Source organism: Delphinus delphis, chromosome 1 (genome assembly GCF_949987515.2).
Source record: "Delphinus delphis chromosome 1, mDelDel1.2, whole genome shotgun sequence".
Classification (NCBI taxonomy): Eukaryota; Metazoa; Chordata; class Mammalia; order Artiodactyla; family Delphinidae; genus Delphinus; species Delphinus delphis.
The window spans coordinates 170,145,466-170,167,903 of NC_082683.1; the positions used below are offsets into that span (position 1 = coordinate 170,145,466).

The window sequence follows — 22,438 nt, forward strand, 5'->3', positions numbered from 1 at the left end:
GATCTCCTGAATCAAAATTATGATGGTAAATACATTCTTGTTTCCTCCACCCCCTAGATTTAGTGGCCTTTACGCCCCACCAGTTTCTACTCAGTGCTTGCACATATGTGGGATGTACAAACAGTTCCGTGGTCATACTGTACACGGCACAGCTGCCACCAGACCATGTGGATCCCCCAATTCTGACCGTCCTGGATTCTAGAACTATATCCGTACAGTAAGTAGAAATGTTGTCACTGTCACACACTGGTTCATGCAAGAATCCCAGTGAGTTCAATCAAGGGAAGGGTTTGTGACATAAAATTAATTTTATTGTGATTAAATGCATAGAGGTGATTAGTTCAGTGGTTCTGGGAACCTTTGATTATCACTTGCCAACTTAATTTCCATTTTGTCTTTATGCAATCAGGCTGAGCTACACATGTATGCAGATTCTGTGCAAACTTCAATAAGGGAAAAACTGACCACTTACTTACCTTGGGCTTTTTATATGTGAGGCATTATTTGCAATGTTTTGGAATTAGAGAGCACAATTATATTTCTTCTTCTTCTTTTTTTTTTTTTTTTTTTTTTTTTTTTTTTTTTTTTTGCGGTACGCGGGCCTCTCACTGCTGTGGCCTCTCCTGTTACGGAGCACAGGCTCCGGACGCGCAGGCTCAGCGGCCATGGCTCACAGGCCCAGCCGCTCCACGGCATGTGGGATCTTCCCGGACCGGGGCACGAACCCGTGTCCCCTGCATCGGCAGGCGGACTCTCAACCACTGCACCACCAGGGAAGCCCATATTTCTTCTTTTTGATTACAAACTAAGACTATCTTGTTCCCCAGCATTTGAAGTCGGAAAGAAGCTTTCGCATATTGGCACGTTCAGATTATTTTTGATATTACTGATCCATTTGCTAATATGTGAGGTACAAGGTATATTGCAGTACTGAATTAAAACTCAATAGACCTCTCTTCCCACTAGCTAATACTTGTTTACTTTCATCGCTCTTGGTCTCTGTTTTCTCATCGGTAAAAGAGTTTGAACTGAAGAAATTATGATATTCATTTAAGCTGAAAAACACTGTGATTTATATCCCATTGTTCCAGGTCTATACTCTTCCATTGGCTTTCACAGCATCCCAAGCTGAGCCCACTTTATTTACCTTAAAAGATTTCCCACTATGATAATTATTTCTCAATTTACCAATTTCTGTCTGTTCCATGACTTGTCCTACTCATTCCCACTGACACTTTGTAACCCTCATCTGGAGTATTTTTCCTTCTGCCTACCAATTCCCATCCATCTATCAAGTATACAGTCGTATGTATCCAGGCAGTGTGTCACCTCGTTCAAGAAGTCTTATCTGAGTACTTCAGCCTTTCCAATCTCAGCTTTTCTTCTATAGTTGCATATTACCTCTGTGTTAGATTGCTGCATTTCTCAAGACAATTGTGGCTTGAAAATTATGCAATTATCTCTCCCTCTCATTTCTCAGAAGTTCTCAGTACTTTTCCCAATTTTTGTTCTATGGCTTAAGCTCAAAATCAAGTGCTCACTCATACATTTTTGTATTATTAGCTAATTAAAAATATAAATAACTAGAGAGCAGGTACTATGTCATATTTTTATACCATTCAGAATAGACATTTAATGACTACTTGGGTTTTTTAAGTGAATCACTTTTGAGCTCTCAGTGTGTTTCTTTACAGTGGCATAAATCCAAGTTCATATGTGTCCTTTAAAAATCCCGCACATTTCAGATTGGACTTGAAGGTATGATGATAATAATGCTATATTTTTTCATTCCCAGGTGGAAACAACCAAGAAAAGTAAACGGAATTCTAGAGCGCTATATACTATATATTTCAAATCACACGCATGATTTTACAATTTGGGATGTCATCTATAATAGTACAGAACTTTTTCAGGATCATGTGCTGCAGTACCTTTTTCCTGGTAATAAATACTTCGTCAAGCTGGGAGTAAGTTCACTTTACTTTTATCAGTTTCTCTGTCCCCATCGTTCCCCTTGCTGCTTCCCTTTCTTTTGTCTCATCTTCTCTCCATGCCTCACTTAAAAACAAAACAAAACAAAATTCTCTTGTATTGCTATTTACACTGAAATCTCACTTCAAATACAAAGTGAAAATTCTGCTGATCTGATACCTACATATTTATTTTAGATTATGCCAAACAATAGAATAACCATCTGAATCAGTAGGTTTTTCCAAATCTAATTTGGGATTATCAGAAATTATTTCTTTTTTATTGTCTGTAGAATGTCATAATTGTTGAGGGCTTTTTAGAAAATGCTTGGATTAATAAAGTTATTTCCCCATGGGGCTTGTATTCATTTGAAAAGCAATGTGCAGTATGAAAATATAGGTCTTATATTTTTAAATGAAGGTTTAAATGACCCCCAAATATTCTTGATTATTATTATACCCTGGTTTACATTACACTTCTGTCTCAAAAGAACAGTCACTTAATAAAACCCTAGAATCAACACGGTTTAGACAGGCGATAGCATTTTTTAATGCAAAATAGCATGTTTACACAAAGGTCTTTTAAAAGACCTTGATATTACTGTGGAATTTATACTCAGTAGATCCTTTTGTTTTTTGATGAAATATAATCTTTTTTAAGTTTAATAGCACATCTGAAAATAACTGAATATAAACATGAGATTGTCCCTATTTGTTTTAAACACACTCTTCATTTTATAGTAATACCTATATAAGGATATTTGCTTTGATAAATGCCATAGAAAATATTCTGCTCTTGATTATGAATAAATTTACATTTATGTAGACACTGTGTATGCATTCATTTCACTTAACATGCTCTTGAATGCTCTAAATATTATACCACAAGAAAATAAACTACATTCAACTGTTGCTGTCTGACCTGACACCATCAAACAAGGGCAATCAGACAATGTTAAAAATCCTGTTCAGAACTGGCTTCATGTGCCTAGGTGTTCAGCACGCAGATGGGTTTCTGAATTACTTACCTTTATTACCCAAGATATAAGAAGTGTATGAACTTGCTTTTCAAAAGCTAATACAGAAATCCACACTATTTTCAAAACAGTGGTGATATCAAAATAAGAAAAGTCCCTATGGTTTAGAAGCAACTAAAATTAAACAGAAATTGTGTTGCTCTTGGTTTGGATTAGAAGGAAGCAGAGGATAGGAGACAAATTTCTACTTCCAAGGCGATTTTTAGGCTATTCTGCGCAGTCAATGAAAATTCACCTGAATCTTCTATGTTTTATAAATCTGTAATACCTTGAAAAATAAATACCACTAGATTGGGAGTCTGCTCTCTTGAGTTTTAATTCAGATTTTGCCACTAACTGAATGACCTAAGACAAATTCACTTAATTGCACTGAGTCTTAGGTTCTTCAAGCCTAAAAGTAAGACTTTGAATTAAATGATTTTTAATGTCTCTTTGAGCCCTAAAATTCTATGATGCTAAAAAGGTGACCCCAAATAATATTTTGTGAAGTCAAAGGAGACCTGTCAGCCACTGAATGATGTTGGTGCAAGATGTCATAAAGACGTGGACGTCTTTGTCCCAACTCTTGTTAGGGAAGTAAATTTGCTCATATTATTTTTGATTTCACTGTATTTGTTAGGGCAGAAAATACACTGATACATCTTCAGGAAGTATTCAACTAAAAGGTTTTTTACTTTAACTCTGTTAACCCATAAATTTAATGAACCAGAACGTTTTAGGTTCATCTTGGTTAATTGAGGAACTCGTGTATATTTACAGTTTCAACATAATAACTGGCTTTCAAGGTCATGAGATTAATAGGTGGAGATCAGGTTCTCAGCCACGTGGAGTTGCCTCTTAGCATGCTAAGTGCTAAGGAACAAAACATACAGATAACAAAGCATTTAGGCAGACATTAGAGAAAAATACATGGGCATTCCATATGATTTACTCCAGACTGGAGCAGGTATGTTACTTCATGTGGTTTCGTGTAATTTCCCCTGTTGCCTGCATTAGAAACTCCTAAAGGGTAGAGACTGCATATATCGGTGGAGTTAAACAAGGTGTCCGGAAACTGGAAGCTCGCAAACAGTTCTTGAAAGAACGAATGAATGAGTGAACACTGAGTACATTTATTTCATAAAGAATCTGAGACTTCCGATGTGAATCAAATAACTTGCTGTAAAATGTCAGAGTTAGGGACTGTGTGGTTCAAAATACGAGCTCTTTGTCCTAGAAGAAACAGTATAATATTTTGTTCCACTCAACAAATGGTATTGCAAAGTGTGGTAGCTCCTGGTTAAGATAATAAGCCAGCAATTAAATAAGGAAGCTTGTAAGACAGGTATCGAGATATGTATGGTTTGATAATATTCATATTACTTTGATAGTTTGATAAATTCATATTAAAAATATTCACATTTGCCTCTTGATGAATGTTAAGTATATTTCCTGGAAAGGTTCTTGGAACTGATGAGCTTTAAATTTTCTAAAGATCATTTCTAGATAACATGGCCTTGTTCTTTTTCTTCATACTTTAAAAATATGCTGCGTTCTTAACATCATCAGACGCTACTTATCTGAAAACAACCTCTTAGAAAAGAGAATGCTAGTTTTAGATGTTCTTAATAGTCATGATTTCAAAAATAATTGATACGCTTTTATTAGTTATGCATTTTACTGTACCAAAATTGAATCTTCTATTTGGACCGGTTACTCATCACTTCAGGGTGGTAGTATGACTTCTCAGTTTAAAACAGTATATTTGTAATTGATAAAAGCTATACCCAGAAGCAACTTTAAGAACATTTATTACCTTATTGAAGGAACTAAGATACTCACCCCACTCACCTAGCGCCTCTAAATGCATACAAAAAGAACGTGGGAAAAAAAGAACAAAATAAAATATGTTGCAGGTAATTCTGTTGTTTCAGCAACCCCTTTGTAAATTCGGGTTCATTTACAAGGAAAATTCTCTCATAAACTCCTTGGACCCTTAAAAGGCTTTTTATCAAGTTGCTAGTTTATGGGTCTTCCATGACACAGCCCAACAAACAGTCCTTCCAAACCAGAGGATGTCTTTATTTATTCCAGAATTCCCCATCCCATAAAATTCTCAAAACGAAGTAAATTTTAATTCACGCTCTGTTTTAAAAAATACATAGTGAAATGTCGCATAGTACATACAGTATTTCTCTGGGAGAGATGACGGGGGGAATTCTTAGGCCACAAATAAGAAAAACAATAGTGACAAAGAGACTATCAGAATTACATCCCAGTGTGGTTTGAGTTTCAGCATAACATGCTGCAACATTTTTCCCCTCCTAAGGAAAAAAAAGTCTATGAAATGCCAGTGGATGGATTTATCTGTCTCTAAGGACTGGAAAGTATGCTCCTTTGAGCATTTTCCTTCAATGATTCAGCTGTCTCACACAGCCTCTTTTCCTGCCACGTTTTCTGGTGGACTTTTAGCACGTTGGAAATTTTTTTTTTTTTAATTCTTCTGTTTTAACGTTCAGGTAGTTATTTCTTGGGCTAATAGCAACATGTCCTAGGGCTTCGAATCAGGAGCTCAATTGATTTCTCCTTATTTGCCAAGATTCTGTTCTCAGGAGGAGTATGGTTTATCTCTTACAGAGATATGCACATGCCACAGCTGAGCATTAGAGGAAACCCGCAGAGGTTAATTAGGTCCCCAATCTTAATGCAGTTTCATGCCCAGGCCACAGTTTAGCCCATCTGAAACTTGCTTACGCTGAGAAATTATCCTGAAGACATGGGTTACTGTTATCTTCTTACAATAAGAGGTAAAATTGATCTCCGAGTCTACGGACCATTTATTGTTACTTAGAGGGAAGAATTTGAAGCTCTTTTGCAGCAACTTTACAAGTAGTATACTTCAGTATAAGAAAATACCTTTAAAATCAGTCAGCTTTCTTCTATCTTTAGGAAAAAGAATACTAACTGCTCTAAGTATCAAAAGGTCATTCCTTCAGTATCAAACTGGAAAGCTTGGTACAGGCCCGAAAAACTAGAGAGGGCTTTCGGTGTTTTACTATTAGTCATATCTACCTTCCATGAAAATGAACTGAATAACTGCCTGCCTTTTACATTGTCCTAGGATTTCGCTTCATTTGCTTAATGCTCGTGGTAAAGTTTAGTGCTTTTTGAAAGATCTTTACATCTTATTGTGTAAATTACAGTTGTAACTTAAAGAGGTACTGAGCAAAGCTTTAGCGTCGTTTTCAAATAGCTGCGTTATATAAAGACAGAATTGCTGATATTTACTAGCAGACATAGGCTGGAAAAACTGTGTGCATGTCTCAATTTCCTGGAGAAGTGCTTATCTCATATGTTAGGTAGGGGTGATATTTTCCTCACATGCTGAAACATTTATTTGGAATTGTTGGCAGTTTATGATGGAAATGTACACAGAAGTTTCTGAATATCCCTAATATCCATGAATCCATTTCTGGAACCCTCCCTCCTTTGGGATTTGGGGGTTCTGTGAGCATTTTAAGTTTGTTGGCCACGTATTGAAGCTCAGTTCCCCTGGCACGTAAGTAAATGACTTGACCCTTAAAGCCAATGAACGTTCACTCAACAACTGCTTTGTTGTCAATTTATGAGAAATATTGTTTTATTCCATTTCACATTGTGTTCTACTTTAAACGTATTGCTCACGCTACAGTAAGTAGCGATTATATTTTCTGTGTTCTTTTTTTTTTTTCTAGAAATCACTTGTTTTGTCCTGAAGTAGTCTTCAATCTCTAGTACTTTTCTCATATGGTGTACACAGTTGTGTGTGTGTGTGTGTGTGTGTGTGTGTGTGTGTGTGTGTTTAATTCATTCGAAGAACCTTTGTGTGAGAATAATTTCATCGTGGCTGTTCACACAGTCAATATATGCCCCATCTCTAGGCTCTAACTTAGGACGTATTCATAATCCATATATTCTTTCATTCTGGGTTATTGCTTGATCGTTGGAGGTGGATGTCTCGTGTCCTAAAAAGCAAACCAATTAAATGTCAAACCTCAGCAATGAAACAAATTTATTTGGGGGGTGGGAGGTTAAAAAAGAGAGCATTATTTTAAAGGACCTGGAACTCTTTATGGTGAACTCTCTTTCTTCAATGCTCATCTAAACTTTGGGGCCCCAAAGTGAAATGGGCTCTTTTTGTCTGTCTGTCCAGGCTTGCACCGGGGGTGGATGCACGGTGAGTGAGGCCAGCCAGGCCCTGACTGAGGAGAGGGCCCCCGAAGGCGTGCCAGCCCCCAAAGTGCACCCGGATTCACCTCACTCCTTTAACATCTCCTGGACTGAGCCTGAATATCCAAATGGTAAGTGAACTCTTTTAGCCTCAAGTTAAAAAGATGATTAGCAAAGGTAAATTAATATTCTAAATGGCAGCTTATATGTGGTGCTTAATTTTTAATGATCATTTTAGCACATAAAATACCTGAGATAGTATCATTGTCTGTAGTTTAGGAGATTGTGGCTTTTAGGTTAACATACAATTTTGGTGGCTCAAAAGTGCTCCCTTTTGATAGTTCTTATGTACTGCATCTTATGGTTTAATATGTTCTGGGAGAGGTGAAGAGAACAAACCGGGATTCCCAAGAATGGCCTTGTGAGAGTGACATTATATTTTCCATGACTTTTTGTTTTTGACTGTTATTCATTCTTTCTTAGAGAAGTAGGGAGATAGAAAGTTCGTACACATACTGTATTTCAAACTGCTTTTGCTTTAATAAGTTTATCTTAAAAGGGACCATTTGGAACTCTGTATTTTTAATATGTTATTTATAAATAGTTCAGCATGCATACATTAAATATATATTCATTTATTCTTGTTTAACTTGAAATGGATTGTATATATTTCTAAGTGATATGTGTATATATCACATATATATGTGAATATATACACATATATATATGTCTTTGAACAGTTTAGAGAGTTAGGTTAGCCAGTTAAAGTTTGCTAAAATAAAATCTTATAAAGAATTTGTAGTAACTTGGGACAGAAATTGCTTTATTCATTTACTGGAAATATCTTTAAGTTCCATATAACATAGTGTCATTTTTCCACACTGGCCAAGCTTACATCACATCAAATTTTGTTCCCCTTTAAGACAAATATCAAGAAGACTTTTAATATCATAGAAACTGCTTTAGGAAACTCATTACTGAAAACTGAAATAGCCTCTTTTAGCATAGCCAGAAAGAATGAAAGAAGAAGAATTGCAATTTTATTAGTTTGTCTTATGTTTACTATGATATTAATTACTCCAGTCATCTCATTTTTTTTTTTTTTTCAGTCATCTCATTTTAATTAAACTTTTGGCAAATGCATGAGATATATTTGAGGTAAGGGAGAGTGATCTAGTAATTACAGTGAGTGATTATCTCTGCTATTGAAGTTATCCCTGAACTATTACAAATTTCCTGGTAAAAAATAAATGGATAGCTATTTGATACTTAAACAGTCAACAATCTTGTCATACTTTGTGCTCCACAAAGGAACCTAGTCTGTAGGTGGCAATGAAAATGCGAATGATTTATTTCAGTTGGATTGCTCTTAACTGCTGTTACATGATTTGTTTAGTAGACATTTCCCTTCATCCTAATCAGTAGTTGTAACTATAACTGCCCCCAAAATCCTAGGTGGACGAAAGAAATACTTTCGACATTTCAAAGAATCTTTGTGTATTATGTGTTATATATTTACAAGCAGCTTTAAAATATATTCATTGAACCATAAGAATTTGGGAGATTTAGAAGATAGGTGTTAACACGTTCATTTATTCTAAAGTCTTGTGTCTAATCACATCAGAGTTTTCAGAATTTTTACTGTGGGGCAATGGTTAGACATTTTTTAAGTAATAGTTTCATTTAAAAAAAAAAAAAACTTTCTTCTCTTCATTACTTCTCTCTCCACTTTCCTCAGATACTCCAGTGTTCGGTTTCTATCCTCCATTGCCTAGAGGAGGATCTGATCGTTGGATGTTTATCTTGTCGCTTCATCTGTTTTCAAAGCTCCCATACTTCCCTCTAAAAACCCAAAGAATAAAGTCCAGATTCTTTAGTCAGGCATTCACACCAGCCCCAACTTGTGACTCGATCTGCATTGACATAGCCTTGTAACACACTTTCCTTTTTAGCCTCCTGAAATACTTACGGCTTGGTGCAGGGTTGAAAACATGGGTATGGAGTCAAATAGGCCTAGAGTCAAATCTTATCTCTGATGAGCAGTAACTGTGTTACTCTGGAAAATTTACTAAATGCCATGAACCCCAGTTTCCTTGGATTATAAAATTGGAGTTAACGATCCCTACCATCTCTCCAAATCTAACTCATTCCTCAGGACTAAATGTTAAGCCTCTTATTTTATGAAATCATTTCACTCTTTCTTGAGTGTAAGTCAAGCTTCCTCTCTTCTCTTGACCATATATCCTCTTCCTATGCCATCATCATGACACGTACTTCATTCATCCTTGGCCCAAATTTATTTGGGTACATGTCAAACATGCCCACCAGATGATAAGGACCACAAATCATTTATTTCTCTTTTCCTTCATGGAGCCTAACTCAGTGGAGTAGTTTCTGCTGATACCTAATAATACTTAATTTATTTAGTTGTGTCTTGTGAAAATTTCATTCAATCATTAGTGTATATATTGTAGAGTCCTGACTCTTTAATGATACCAACAGAGAGGATAGAAGTAGTTACAGGCCAGATCCTGGGATATGTTTGTTTGACATGTATTTGTTTCTGAAATATATTTGTTCAGCTGTGTGGGGTCTGGGACTAGGTGGTTTTTTTTTTTGGAGTTTGGATTTTGCATTTGACTTAAGAATTTTTAATTTTCTCTTCTTGAGTATGCCTAGTTCGAATTTAATGGAACTAGGCCCATATTACAGTACAGCTGCACTGTGGTTGCTTTCTAATTTCTGAATATGCTGAGGAAGAGTAATACAATTGGAAAATAAGATAGGTTTCAGCCTTATATTACTACAGATACCCTTTCAAATGATTTTAAATTGTGTTTCTCAAACATATCTGATTATTAGAACCATCTTGGGAGCACTGATTAAAGGAGTAGATTCTAGTGCTCCAACCAAAGACCTGAATAATATCCCATTGACTTGGTTACCATCAAAAGAAGCAACCTGAGGATGTGGGAATGTCTTCCCTCTGGGTCTTTATTAAGATGTAGCCGGTCCAGAGGTATTTACACATTTAGACTGTCGTATTCTGTAAGGGGTACTGATTGTCTGGTTTTGTACACTCTAGGCTCCAAAATCTTGACTCTTAGTCAGCTATATACATAAAGGATTATTTCATTAGGACCTTAAAAACATGAGAAAAAAATGTTGAGAAACAGTAAACCCACTTTCTATAAGAAGTATTTCCAAATGCATACCTAGATGTGACAAAATATGAAAGGTATAAAAGGTTCATATATAAATATCCACTTGTTGCCTATCAAGCAATTGGTAACCTGTAGCCAGCATGGTATAGGAAACAGGCTCTCTGCTTTATAACTGATTCGGATTTAAACTATCAGCTCCTACTCATTAAACTTGGGATAATCTTTTTTTTTTTAATTTTTTTTTAAATTTATTTTTGGCTGTGTTGGGTCTTCGTTGCTGCATGTGGGCTTTCTCTAGTTGTGGCGAGCGGGGGCTGCTCTTCGTTGCGATGCGCAGGCTTCTCATTGCGGTGGCTTCTCTTGTTGCAGGGAGTCTGGGGATACTCTTTGCCCAGGGGCTAGGAGCTTGGCCTCTTGGTTTCCGATTCCTCTCTTTCCTTTGTTCCCCAACCTGCTCCTGCCCCACAGCTTGTGCTGGGTAGCTTGTTCTTTGCTTCAGGACATGCTTCACATGCTCAGAGAATTTCTCCTGTTCTAGCATCTTTTGTTCAATGCTGTACCAGCAGCTCTAGTGCCTGACACATAATCGGTGCTCAATTAAAAAATATGTTGATTATCACTGTCAAAAAAAGAAAAACACACAGAAAATAACAAGTGCTGGAGAGGACGTAGAGAAACTAGAATCCCTGTGCGTCGTTGGTGGGAATGCAAAATGGTGCAGCTGTTATGGGAAACAGTATGGAAAAATGTTCAAAACATTAAAAATAGAATTACTACATGATCCAGCAATCCCACTTCTGGGTATTTATCCAGAAGAACTGAAAACAGGATCTTGAAGAGATATTTGTGCACCCATGTTCATTGCAGAGTTATTCACAATAAGCAAGAGATGGAAGCAACCCAAATGTCCATGGATAAATGAATGGATAAACTAAATGTTGTATATGTATACAATGGAATATTATTCCACCTTAAAAAACAAGAAGGAAACTGTCACATGTTACAGCATGGATGAACCTTGAGAACATTATATGAGTAAAATAAACCAGTCACAAAAAGACAGATATGACATAATTCCATGTATACGCGGTATCTAAAGTAATCAAACACAGGGAGACAGAATGTGGTTACCAGGGGCTAGGGGTTGGGAGTAAGGGGAGTGGAGAGTTTCTGTTCAGTGGATATAAAGTTTCAGTTTTGCAAGGTGAGAAAGTTCTAGAGATCTTGCCCAACAATGTGCCTATAGTTAACACTACTGTACTGAATATTTAAAATGGTTAAGATGGTAAGTTTCATGTTACGTGTTTTTCGCCACAATGAAAAAAAAAAAGAGATGTAGGGAGGATGTAATAGAATGCAATAAACTTTAAAACCAGAAAAAAAGCAAGGTTAAGGACTGTGTTAGGTTAAAACAAACAAAAATTTAAATTAGTAATCACAAAAAGATATATGCATAAAATATACATCTGTTAAAAAAGAGTGAGTTCATCTCTTTTTGTGCAACTTCCTTTTCTCACTTAACAATATGGTGGTAACATCTTTCCATGGCAGTTACGTGTAGCTCAACTTCATTCTTTGGAAAGGCAGTGTAAACTCCCACTGAGTGAAACCACAGCTTCTGTGACCCATCTTTTATTGATGGACACTTAAGTTTTCATGATTTTACTATTCTAAAGAATGCTGCTTGCTATGCATTGCCTTAGTCTGCCAAGTACTGGGTCATTATCACTTGATTAACACCTAAGGCTTTGCTTCCTTCAAATATGCCCTGCTTAATCCTGGTGACTTGCTTCACACACCTGCAAAAATGGTGGTGTGACGCTCCACCTTTGTTTCTCTATTCAAGAGTGCTTCACATCCACATTCCCTCTGGCAAAGGTGTTCTTTTCAGGCTGCAATTTCAGGCAGGATTTTAAAACCTCCGAAAAGAGCTACTTTTTAGGTCCAAGGAGGATAAGAACCCTTTATTCTGTAGGACCTTGGCTCTTCCTTTGTCATACCATTAGCCAGCAATGAGAAGCAGCACAAAGGATTACTGTCTGAGAAATGTGTGACCTGTATTGTGTAGATTACAATTGCATAATTAGAATTACGCTTTTGAGAGCTTCCAAATTCTCACGAGTTTTATCTCCTTTCAGAAGCTTTGGTCTTAGAAGCTGGAAATATGATTATTCCTCCCACTTGAGGTCTACTTTGCTAAAATCAGCATAGATATCCGACTCCACCAAACTTATTCCTCCTTGTCTAGCATAATATTTAGTAACATTTTCAACTAATTAGAATATATATATATTTAAAATACTAACTAAAACTATGAAATTCTTATCCTTTATTAATACTTAGAATTTCTTGTAACTCTCCACTATCCTTACCTAAGTAAATTTACCTAAAATAGTTTCCCTGTTAGACTGTGACCCACATGAGGGCAGGGATTCTATATGCATTGTTTGCTGTTCTAGTCCCAGCATTTGGCAGGGTGTCAGTCATGGAGGAGATAAGTATTAGACAGCTGTTGGATGGATTCGTGTTTACTGATGCCAGGGACAATAATCAAATGGTGATTGTGTTGATGTGAGAAGCATAAGCGTATGCAATCGTACAGTACACATAAATGCACATTTAGAGCATGTCATAGTTATGTAATACAGGTGGGATGATTTCAAAGGCAGTGGAAAGGCATCTCCGTCTTGGCTTACTGAAGGCTCAAAGTACATACTTAGAGACTCAGTCATTTGGCAGACAATTTCCTCAGCCTGGTAATTCGTAGACGTTCTAAAGAGAGACAGCATGCCAAGCTGGGTCTGCTTTGCATGCCTCAGTGTGAAAGGCTATCTTGTTATAGCCGTCAGGATTTGCTAATGTCAAGATGGGCATGAGAGCTGGGCACCCGTTAGACAAGGGTCCCAGGGTCTCCTTGAGAAAGGAGAGAATACTTGAGGAGCCTATGGAAACATTTTCCTAATTTAGCCTTTTGTATTGATCCAGGGTTGTGAGAATTCATACATGGATATGTACCAAGGAAGTGACAATAATTTCAGTAAGAATAGGAAAATTTTAGGAAGTTGATTATTTTTGCAGACTTATACATAGTACCATGAAGACAACAGAACATTATTGAAAGAAAGTTTAGTTCAATTTTTTGAGCACATATATTATTTCAGGAATGGGTGGTAAACACACTAATTAACTGTAGACATTTATACACACTCTGTATATGCTGTCCTTCACATTAAGAAAGGATATAGGGAAATTTTTAGAATGTATGTACAGGAAGGTGTATGTGTAAATACTAATTAAGTGCTCTACCCATGCAGAGAAAGAAATATTTGATTTTCTGCTAATACTAATAATAGTAGTAATAGTAATAGCTACAGTTTATAACTATGTGCCAGGAGCTTTCAATCTCATAACTAGCCCAGGAAATAGGGACTGTTATTCCAACATTCAGATGTGGAAACTCAAATTTATAAGTATTAAGCAACTTAATTACTCTAGGCAAGACAGCTAGTTAAGTAGGAACGTAATACAAAACAAGGTGTGAATGACTCAAAATGCATGATTTTATTCACTGTAATCCTCACCTCTACTTTGTGCAGAAATGCTCGTAATGTAGGATTCCATGTAGCCATGTGAAAAAAAGATTTTTTTCAGATACTTTTACGGGTTCAGTGTCTCATTCTCAGTGCCAAGATTCAACACTTCTAAGATCTCTGTCCTGATTTTTCTCTGGGTTTAAAGGAATAACTATTTTTTTTAACTTTTTATTTTGAACTAACTCTCTTTTTAAACAGTCAAAATGTGAATCTATTTTCTTTCCTGGAAATACTCAGATTTCCTAGAAGAAACAGATCATAGAATTCGGTGAATCACTTAGGAAAATGGCTTGACAGTTTGAAGCAAACCTTGTGTAACTTTTATGAAACACCTCCCATCCGTTTGTCAGGTAGAATTTCCCAAGCACGTTCTTTTTTAGATTCCGTTGATTCCGTTTTTAGGCAATCATAACAGTAATAAGGCATTCTCCCACGTTGTGAAAGCTGTTCTCTCTTTTCCTTTTTAATTGAAGGATCAAGTATTCACACAGGGAGATATCTGCCACATTCAATCATCATCCAGACCTTGGGGGGGAACCTCGGTTGACATTCACATTGCCACACTGGACTGGAAAAAACAAACAGATATGTTTGGAGCGTCTATATTCACTATGCGTGTTATTTTTATGACGCACCAAAGCATTGTTGTTTAATTCTTACAGTAAACAGAATTCTTCAATATACATAGAGATACCTTGTATTAAATGTACATTGTATTGTACTGGTATTGAATTTCCTTGGTTATATATGACAATCTATTGGGCACCTTAGGAAATACAATTTGACATAACCTGATGAAGAGGCACAAAGATACATATCCCAGTGGATGTGCTTTATGGACAATTACGATTCAGCTTCCCTGTGAAAATTAAACACCTTAAAAATTCTACCATTATGGAAGGAGAAAGGTGATAAACTTCAGACTGCTTATGATAGAGAGCCAGTGGGAATTAAGGATCCATTTTGTGGATTATCCACTGAAGAACTGAATTTGTAGAACTGGATGAAATAACCTGATCCCCCATACCCCATAGCATAATACTGTTTTATTTTTTTATAGCTATCTTAACTGATTATTAGCACAAGAGGATAAGCAGGAGAAAAGCACAAAAAATACAATACGGTGCAATATAATAATTCCCTGTAATTTTTTATGTTGTCTATTTTTCTTTTGCCTCTTTAGATCCTCTCTCTACTCTCCTCCACTCAGCCCTGCATCCTACAAGGCTGACCTTTACTCACAGCATCAATGGGCTTCCTCTCTCTCTGGCTTCCTTTTGGTTTGTCCCTGGGCAGCAGCAGCAAGAGTTGAAAGAGTCAGAGGAGGGCTTTCCTGGTGGCGCAGTGGTTGGGAATCCGCCTGTCGATTCAGGGGACGCGGGTTCGTGCCCCAGTCCGGGAGGATCCCACATGCCGTGGAGTGGCTGGGCCCGTGAGCCGTGGCCGCTGGGCCTGTGCGTCCGGAGCCTGTGCTCTGCAGCGGGAGAGGCTGCAGCGGTGAGAGCCCCGCGTACCGCAAAAAAAAAAAAAAAAAAAAGAATCAGAGGAGAAGGGAGTCTCAGAACTTTCTGCCAGGCTCTGGGCTCCAGGGCTGCCTTCCTCCACTAAAGGCTACAGCTCCTATCCAGTGGTCCTTCCCTGTCACTGCAGCTCTTTCTCCAGCTTCCTGAATCAGTGTTCATCCTTTCCCCTGCAAATTTAAGGATGCTTACTGGCTCCTAGGAGTCCTGACAATTTCTAACCGGGGATACGTTATTATCACTTGGTGCTTTCCATTAACTCTACCCATATCCTTGTACATAGATCCTTCACTAAACTATCCTCATTTGTTCATTTGAGTTTCCATCAGGTTCCTACTGAGACCCTGACTCATGTCTAAGTCTCATTTAATCCACAGTTAACACACACAATTTGGGGGGCTGGATGTAGAGTAAAGGTAAAATACTTCCTTTCATTCTGAGACTGGAAAAAGGGAATAAGTAAACAAACATAAATTCTATTTTGTTGCACTTCGTTTTGGCACATTAGACATTTTTAAAGCAAATAAAGGGGGCTGTGCTCAAAAGTTCTAGTTGCAGATTGTTTATCTAATACTCCTGTGATATTTCATTTTTAAATAGTAATCAACTTACTGATCTCTCATTGAAAGCTTTCAATTTCTTATTATGAAATCTTTGTTATAACTAACCAAACAATGGTGTACGAAATTTTTCCTCTTAATGAGGTAACTCCCAGTGCAAGTCAGTTTAAAGATCTGTTTCTCAAATAAGGCTTATTCCCTAACGAACCTGGACTAGATTAGCATCTGCCTTCCCTCCCCCACCCCCCCATGTTTTCTTCTATTCCCTCTGATTCTCCTCTAATCAACTTTACATACACATAATGAATGCACTTAGTCTGTCTTCTCACTTAGATTGAAAGTTTTCTGAAGGCAGGTACCAAGGCTGTTTTGATCACTTCTGTATTCCCAGCATGTAACACAATGCCTGGCACATAGTAGGTCCACCATAAATATTTTCTGATGAATCAGATTACTATGCTAGTAGGTTACCAAAAACCAAAGCCACTAAATCCAGTATATTTTTTTCAAAAATTATTTTATAGTATTTAGTAAGTAGCTATGTTTTCACACTGTACTCTCTGGGCTTGATTGGAGTAGGGGAGGAATCTTATGTAAAGACTTAGCAAACACATATAAGAAACTGCTAGGTGGTAGGATGAATGAATAAAGAAGATGTGGTACATATATACAATGGAATATTACGCAGTCATTAAAAAGAATGAAATAATGCCATTTGTAGAAACATGGATGGACCTAGAGATTATCACACTAAGTGAAGTAAGTCAGAGAAAGACAAATACCATATGATATCACTTATATGTGATCACTTATATATGTGTATCACTTAAAAAAGTGATACAAATTAACTTATTTACAAAACAGAAACAGACTCACAGACTTAGAAAACGAAGTTATGGTTACCGGGGGAAGGGTGGGGGAGGGATAGTTAGGGATTTGGGGATTGACATGTACAAACTGCTATATTTAAAATAGATAACCAACAAGAACCTACTGTATAGCACAGGGAACTCTGCTCAATACTCTGTAATAACCTAAATGGCAAAAGAATTTGAAAAAGAGTAGATACACGTTATGTGTATAACTGAATCACTTTGCTGTATACCGGAAACTAACACAACATTGTTAATCAACAATACTCTAATATAAAATAAAAAACAGAAAAAAGAAACCTGCTAGGTGATGACAGCATACAAGTAAGGAATACAGACCTGTCTCAAATGTGTTTTTGAGAGATGTGCAGACTATTTTTTTTACAAGAAACATGCAGTTCATGACATAGATCAGAGTAGGAGGAGACAGTCTCAGCTGACATTCCCATAACAAACCGGGCTTGAACTTATCCTGGAAGAAAGGGACAGCTCTAAGCTCATGCCTTTTACGTGCAAAGCACCTAATTCCTTGGGGACTTTCATATATGCTCACTCATTTGGTACTCACGTTAACTCAGGCCACCAGGGCAAGGAATAGTGTCCCAATTTTATTGGAGAGGAGATAAAAGCTTAGAAAATGTGAGTTCCTTAGCCAAGTTTTAAAGGTGCGTAGTCGCGAGAGAACAGCCATATGCAGTGAGAGAAAGTTCTTCAAAGGGCAGCCACCAGCTGGGAAGTCTTCCACTTTGCCCCCTGATTTTGTGTCTGTGGCTTATTTTTTCTCCACCACATTTAAGAGAGTGCCCAGAACATAGTAGGCACTCAATAATTACTGTGCTGATTGGATGAATAATCATTTACATGTACAGGCATAAAATAGACACTTAAAAATAATTGGCCATAAGGTAAAATTCTGCAACTCTGTTTTTTTCCTCCTGATAAATATGGAGCAGGCATATTTTCATGTCAGTATATACAGCTCTCCCTCATTTTTTCTAAAAGCTTAATCGAAAGTCATTGAATGAAACCACAGCTCTATCCCACCATGAGGGTACCAGGTACATGACTAGTGTGCATTCTTTCATGCAACTGCATCTCATCAATGCCAGCTAACCATTACTTATAAACAACATTGACAGTGAGGTCAGGTGCTTGGTCCGGTACACAGTGCTCAGATGGATTCTGGTTTAGCTTGAGGTAGTGTAGCAAGAAAGATTCAGCCGAGTTAGAGCCTCAGGAGTCCCCAAGGCTAGGGGAAAGGCCCCTGAATCAGCTGTTAACCCCTTCCTTCTCAAACTAAAGCAAACTAAAATGTAAGGAATAAAAAAAGAAAAGAAAGCTGGTATAACTACTTTAATATCAGACGAAGGAGATGTTCAGGCAAACAGGGTTATTAGAGATAATTAGGTAACTTCATATTGATAAAAGGTTTACTAAAATTAAGGACTTTTTTTTCATCAAAATGTGCTATAAACTAAGTGCCTGAAAAGATAAGTAACAGAATGAGATATGATATTTACAACACATGTAACTATCAGAAGACCAGTATCCATAATATATAAAGTATTCCTAGGAATCAATAATAAACTGGGGAAAAATCTGGAAAAGCATTTCACAAAAGAAAAAAAAATGGCTGATAGACATAAGGAAATGTACTCAGTCTCTTTAATAAGCTGGGAAATAAAATAATACCAAAACAAGGCCCCATTTTATACAAAAAAATACTGGCAAAAATTTAACAGTGGGGGCTTCCCTGGTGGCGCAGTGGTTGAGAGTCCGCCTGCCGATGCAGGGGACACGGGTTCGTGCCCTGGTCCGGGAAGATCCCACATGCCGGGGAGCGGCTGTGCTCCGCAGCGGGAGAGGCCACAACAGTGAGAGGCCCATATACCGCAAAAAAAAAAAAAAAAAAAAATTAAAAAAAAATTTAACAGTGACTATACAAGGTCTTTTTGAGGATATGGAACCATGAGGACTCAGGCACTATAGGTGGTAACGGGAATTGATGTACTTTGAAAAAGAGTTGAGCATTGTCTTACTAGACAATTGAATATATCCCAACAACTCCACTCCAGTATGTATACCCTAGGAAACTTGTACACATGAGACTCAGGACACATGTGCAAAAATGATTATAGCTACATTGATATATCAGCCAAAATGTGGAAACCATCTAAATATCAACAATAGAATAAATATATAAATTGTGCCGTACAAAAATACTATACAGCCATGGAAATGAGCAAAGTATGGCTACCCTCAACAACATGGATAGAACTGGTGCGTATTATGTTGAACAAAAAATGATGCAAAAATTGCATAAATATGATTTTATTAATTCAAAGTAGAAAACACACAAAACTTAATTGCTTTGTTTAGGGATGCATTCTTAGGTAGAAAAGCAAGAAAATGGTTCTTAAAGTCAATTTAGTTGTCTGTGGCGGGGGGGAAGGGTTGGAATCATGAAGGACTCATAAGACATTTGCAGGGTGCTGGCAATATTCTATTTTTTTTTTTTTTTTTTTTTTTTTTTGCGGTACGCGGGCCTCTCACTGTTGTGGCCTCTCCCGTTGCGGAGCACAGGCTCCGGACGCGCAGGCTCAGCGGCCATGGCTCCCGGGCCCAGCCGCTCCGCGGCATGTGGGATCTTCCCGGACCGGGGCACGAACCCGCGTCCCCTGCATCGGCAGGCGGACTCTCAACCACTGCGCCACCAGGGAAACCCCCAATATTCTATTTTTTAATCTTGGCGATGGTTATAGGAGTTTTGCTTTTAAACTTGTTTTAAAAATATAACATATTTTACACACTTTTCTATATTATGTTTTATTACATAATATTTAAAAGATGGAAAAAAAAATAGATCCACAGAAGGTGGCGAGTATCCTGTTTGGTGCCCTGTGGAGTCTGAATGCTTCAGTGCCAACCATCACGGCCAAGTTAGCAAACCTCTCTCAAACCTGTTTTTCTCATCTGTAAAGGAAAAGTGAAACTCTTTCTGCTTTCATGGGTATTTCCTGAGGACTAAAGTATCTGATTAAAACATAAATACAGTTATTTTTTCAGCATCAACTTCCCCTGCCTTTCAAGTGTTTGCCTCTTCTGTCATGCTTCCCTACACAACAGTTTTTGTTTTCTATTTTAGTTAAATGTTGTTTTCGGAGATAATTCTAGATTTACATGCAGTTGTAAGAAATAATGCAAAGAGAGTCCATGTGTACTTTGTCCAGTTTCCCCTAATGGCCAACATCTCCCAAAGCTATAGTACACTAGTGCAACGAACATTTTGACACTGATACAGTCAAGATACAAAACAGGCCCATAACTTTCTTTTTGAATCCTCAAATGAAAATCAATCCCTTTTAAACCATTAGTATAGAGGCAAGCTAGTTCTTCGGTAGCAGATTTTTATGAGATTTTTTTATTGGGAAGTTCACAGTCCATCTCTGATAAAGATAGATACCTCTCTCTTCGACTAGTGACGTTGTTATACCGTATTTAGTCTCACACATCCCAGTCCTAAGCTCCTGTTTGTTTTATTAAAAAAGAGAAAGTACAGTTGACCCTTGAGCAATAAGGGTGATATGATAGAAAATCCACGTGCAGTCCTCCCTCAGCATCCATGAGGGATTGGCAGGACCATCTGCAGGTACCAAAATCCGCAGGTGCTCCGATCCCCATAGTCAGCCCTCCCTACCTGCGGTTCTGCATCTGTGGAATCAACCAACCTCAGAATGTGTAGTTTTGTATTTACTGAAAAAAATCCACATGTAAGTGGACACATGCAGTTCAAACCCATGTTGTTCAAAGGTCAGCTATATATAAAAGTGTTAAAGATATTTCTCTTAGAATATGCCATGCACTACTGCTGAAATGTGGCATTTCCACATCCCTGCCTGGGTTACAACTAGTTATGATACATTCAGGAAAATGTGGCTCTAAAAATTATTAATATTATTTTTTCTTTTTGATATTTTCATCTGTCCTACTGTTCCCTACCTCCATGCTCTTCCCTACGCCAGTATTATATATGTCATTCTAGGTTAATTTTTCTAAATAAGACTTTCATTATGCCCCTAGTCAGTACATAAAAGCATCAGTGATTCTCCTGTGCATCATAAAATCCCAACTTGTTGGAGCAGCATTCAGGCCCTAACTCCCTTTGAATCCTTATTTTCTATTAGACTTTAACCAATTACAGCAACAACAAGAAAATACTGGTCTATTCAGGATATCTTCACTATACCTTGCACTTGCTTCCTTCCACACACTGGTGAATATCATTTCCCTACCAGGGGCATCTTCCTGAGTCATTGTCTTTTCACCTTGTACCATTTACGGAAGAACCTATGGAAGATGCAGCTTCCTTGAAGGGAAGACATGGCTGCTCTGAAAAGCTTTTAGTACTCGCTTTAGCCAGAGTGATTGTTCCCTGCTAGAAGCTTCTGTACTTACCGTCTATACCATTTTTTGGGCATAAAGGTTTTGTGGCGCTTATTACTCATCTAACTGTTGGATTGTTATTTAGTTAGACCTGTGTTTAACCCTTTTCTTACTTCCATAAAGGTAGATACTATTTCTTCTTCTTTCTGTGCCCCAAAGCACCAAGCATAGTACCTTTCAGGTAGTTGACTTTCAATAAATATATGTTAATTTTTTCATCAGGCTCATCCTCATTGCTTTGAGGGCTAGAGCATGTTCATCAGTTCTTAATTTGAGTGGAATTCCTTCATATTTTAGGAGAGAAAATTAGGCTGGAAATGGATAACAGGAGTAGTGGCAGCAGTGGGTTGAGATTGCCAGATCCCACCGCTGAATTTATCCTTGTATGACTTTGGGAAGTAGCTTAGCCTCTCTAAGACTGCATTCCCTCATCTCCACAACAAGGCAAATAACAGTTCTAACTTCTTGGTGTTGTCAAAGTTAACAGGCATAATTCATATTAAGCCTGCCGCCTATTGTCCGACTCAAAGTAAGTGTTCAGCACATTTTTTAATAATTGTTTTATAATTTCAAAAATACTTACATGGCATTTTAAGAACTTAGCATTTTCCTTTTCCCAAAGCTATCCGTACATGTCCTGTGCTCTAGTCAAAGAAAGAAAGTATCTTCTTAGGCTATGTTTAAAATGGCCACTAGATTATATTCACTAGTTTTTGTACCTCTCTTTGGGAATCTGAGGTCAATAAAAATTGTTGTGTTAAGAGATATTTTAGACTTATCACTTAATGTATGTTTTGAGAACTGAATTATACAATGTTTCATATCATACTAATATTATTTATATCAAAACATTTGCTAATAAAAACAAACTATGAACTTTGCTTGCCTGTCTTGACAAGAAATGGAGTGTTCTTCTCAAATGGTATCTCTTATTGTCCACAAATTTACCAGGAAATTTGACTCTGTGTCCTTAATTCAAGAATTTATAGTTAATGGCCTTGCCCAAATCAGATCAGAGGAAACGCCTTGTCTTAGGCTCTTTTGGGGGAGGGGGGCACAGATGGATTCCAGCTCTAAACCACAGTAGTATC

At 37.4% G+C, this 22,438-nt stretch overlaps 1 protein-coding gene across 1 annotated transcript in view; it reads left to right on the forward strand.

Annotated features, from left to right (window-relative positions):
* USH2A (usherin) overlaps positions 1–22,438 on the forward strand; it is a 779,248-nt gene that overhangs the window by 382,767 nt on the left and 374,043 nt on the right. Inside the window, exons 32-34 of the mRNA XM_060022310.1 lie at positions 58–217; positions 1,796–1,967; positions 7,179–7,326. Coding sequence (XP_059878293.1) covers positions 58–217; positions 1,796–1,967; positions 7,179–7,326 — 480 coding nt within the window. The remainder of the gene's footprint in view (positions 1–57; positions 218–1,795; positions 1,968–7,178; positions 7,327–22,438) is intronic.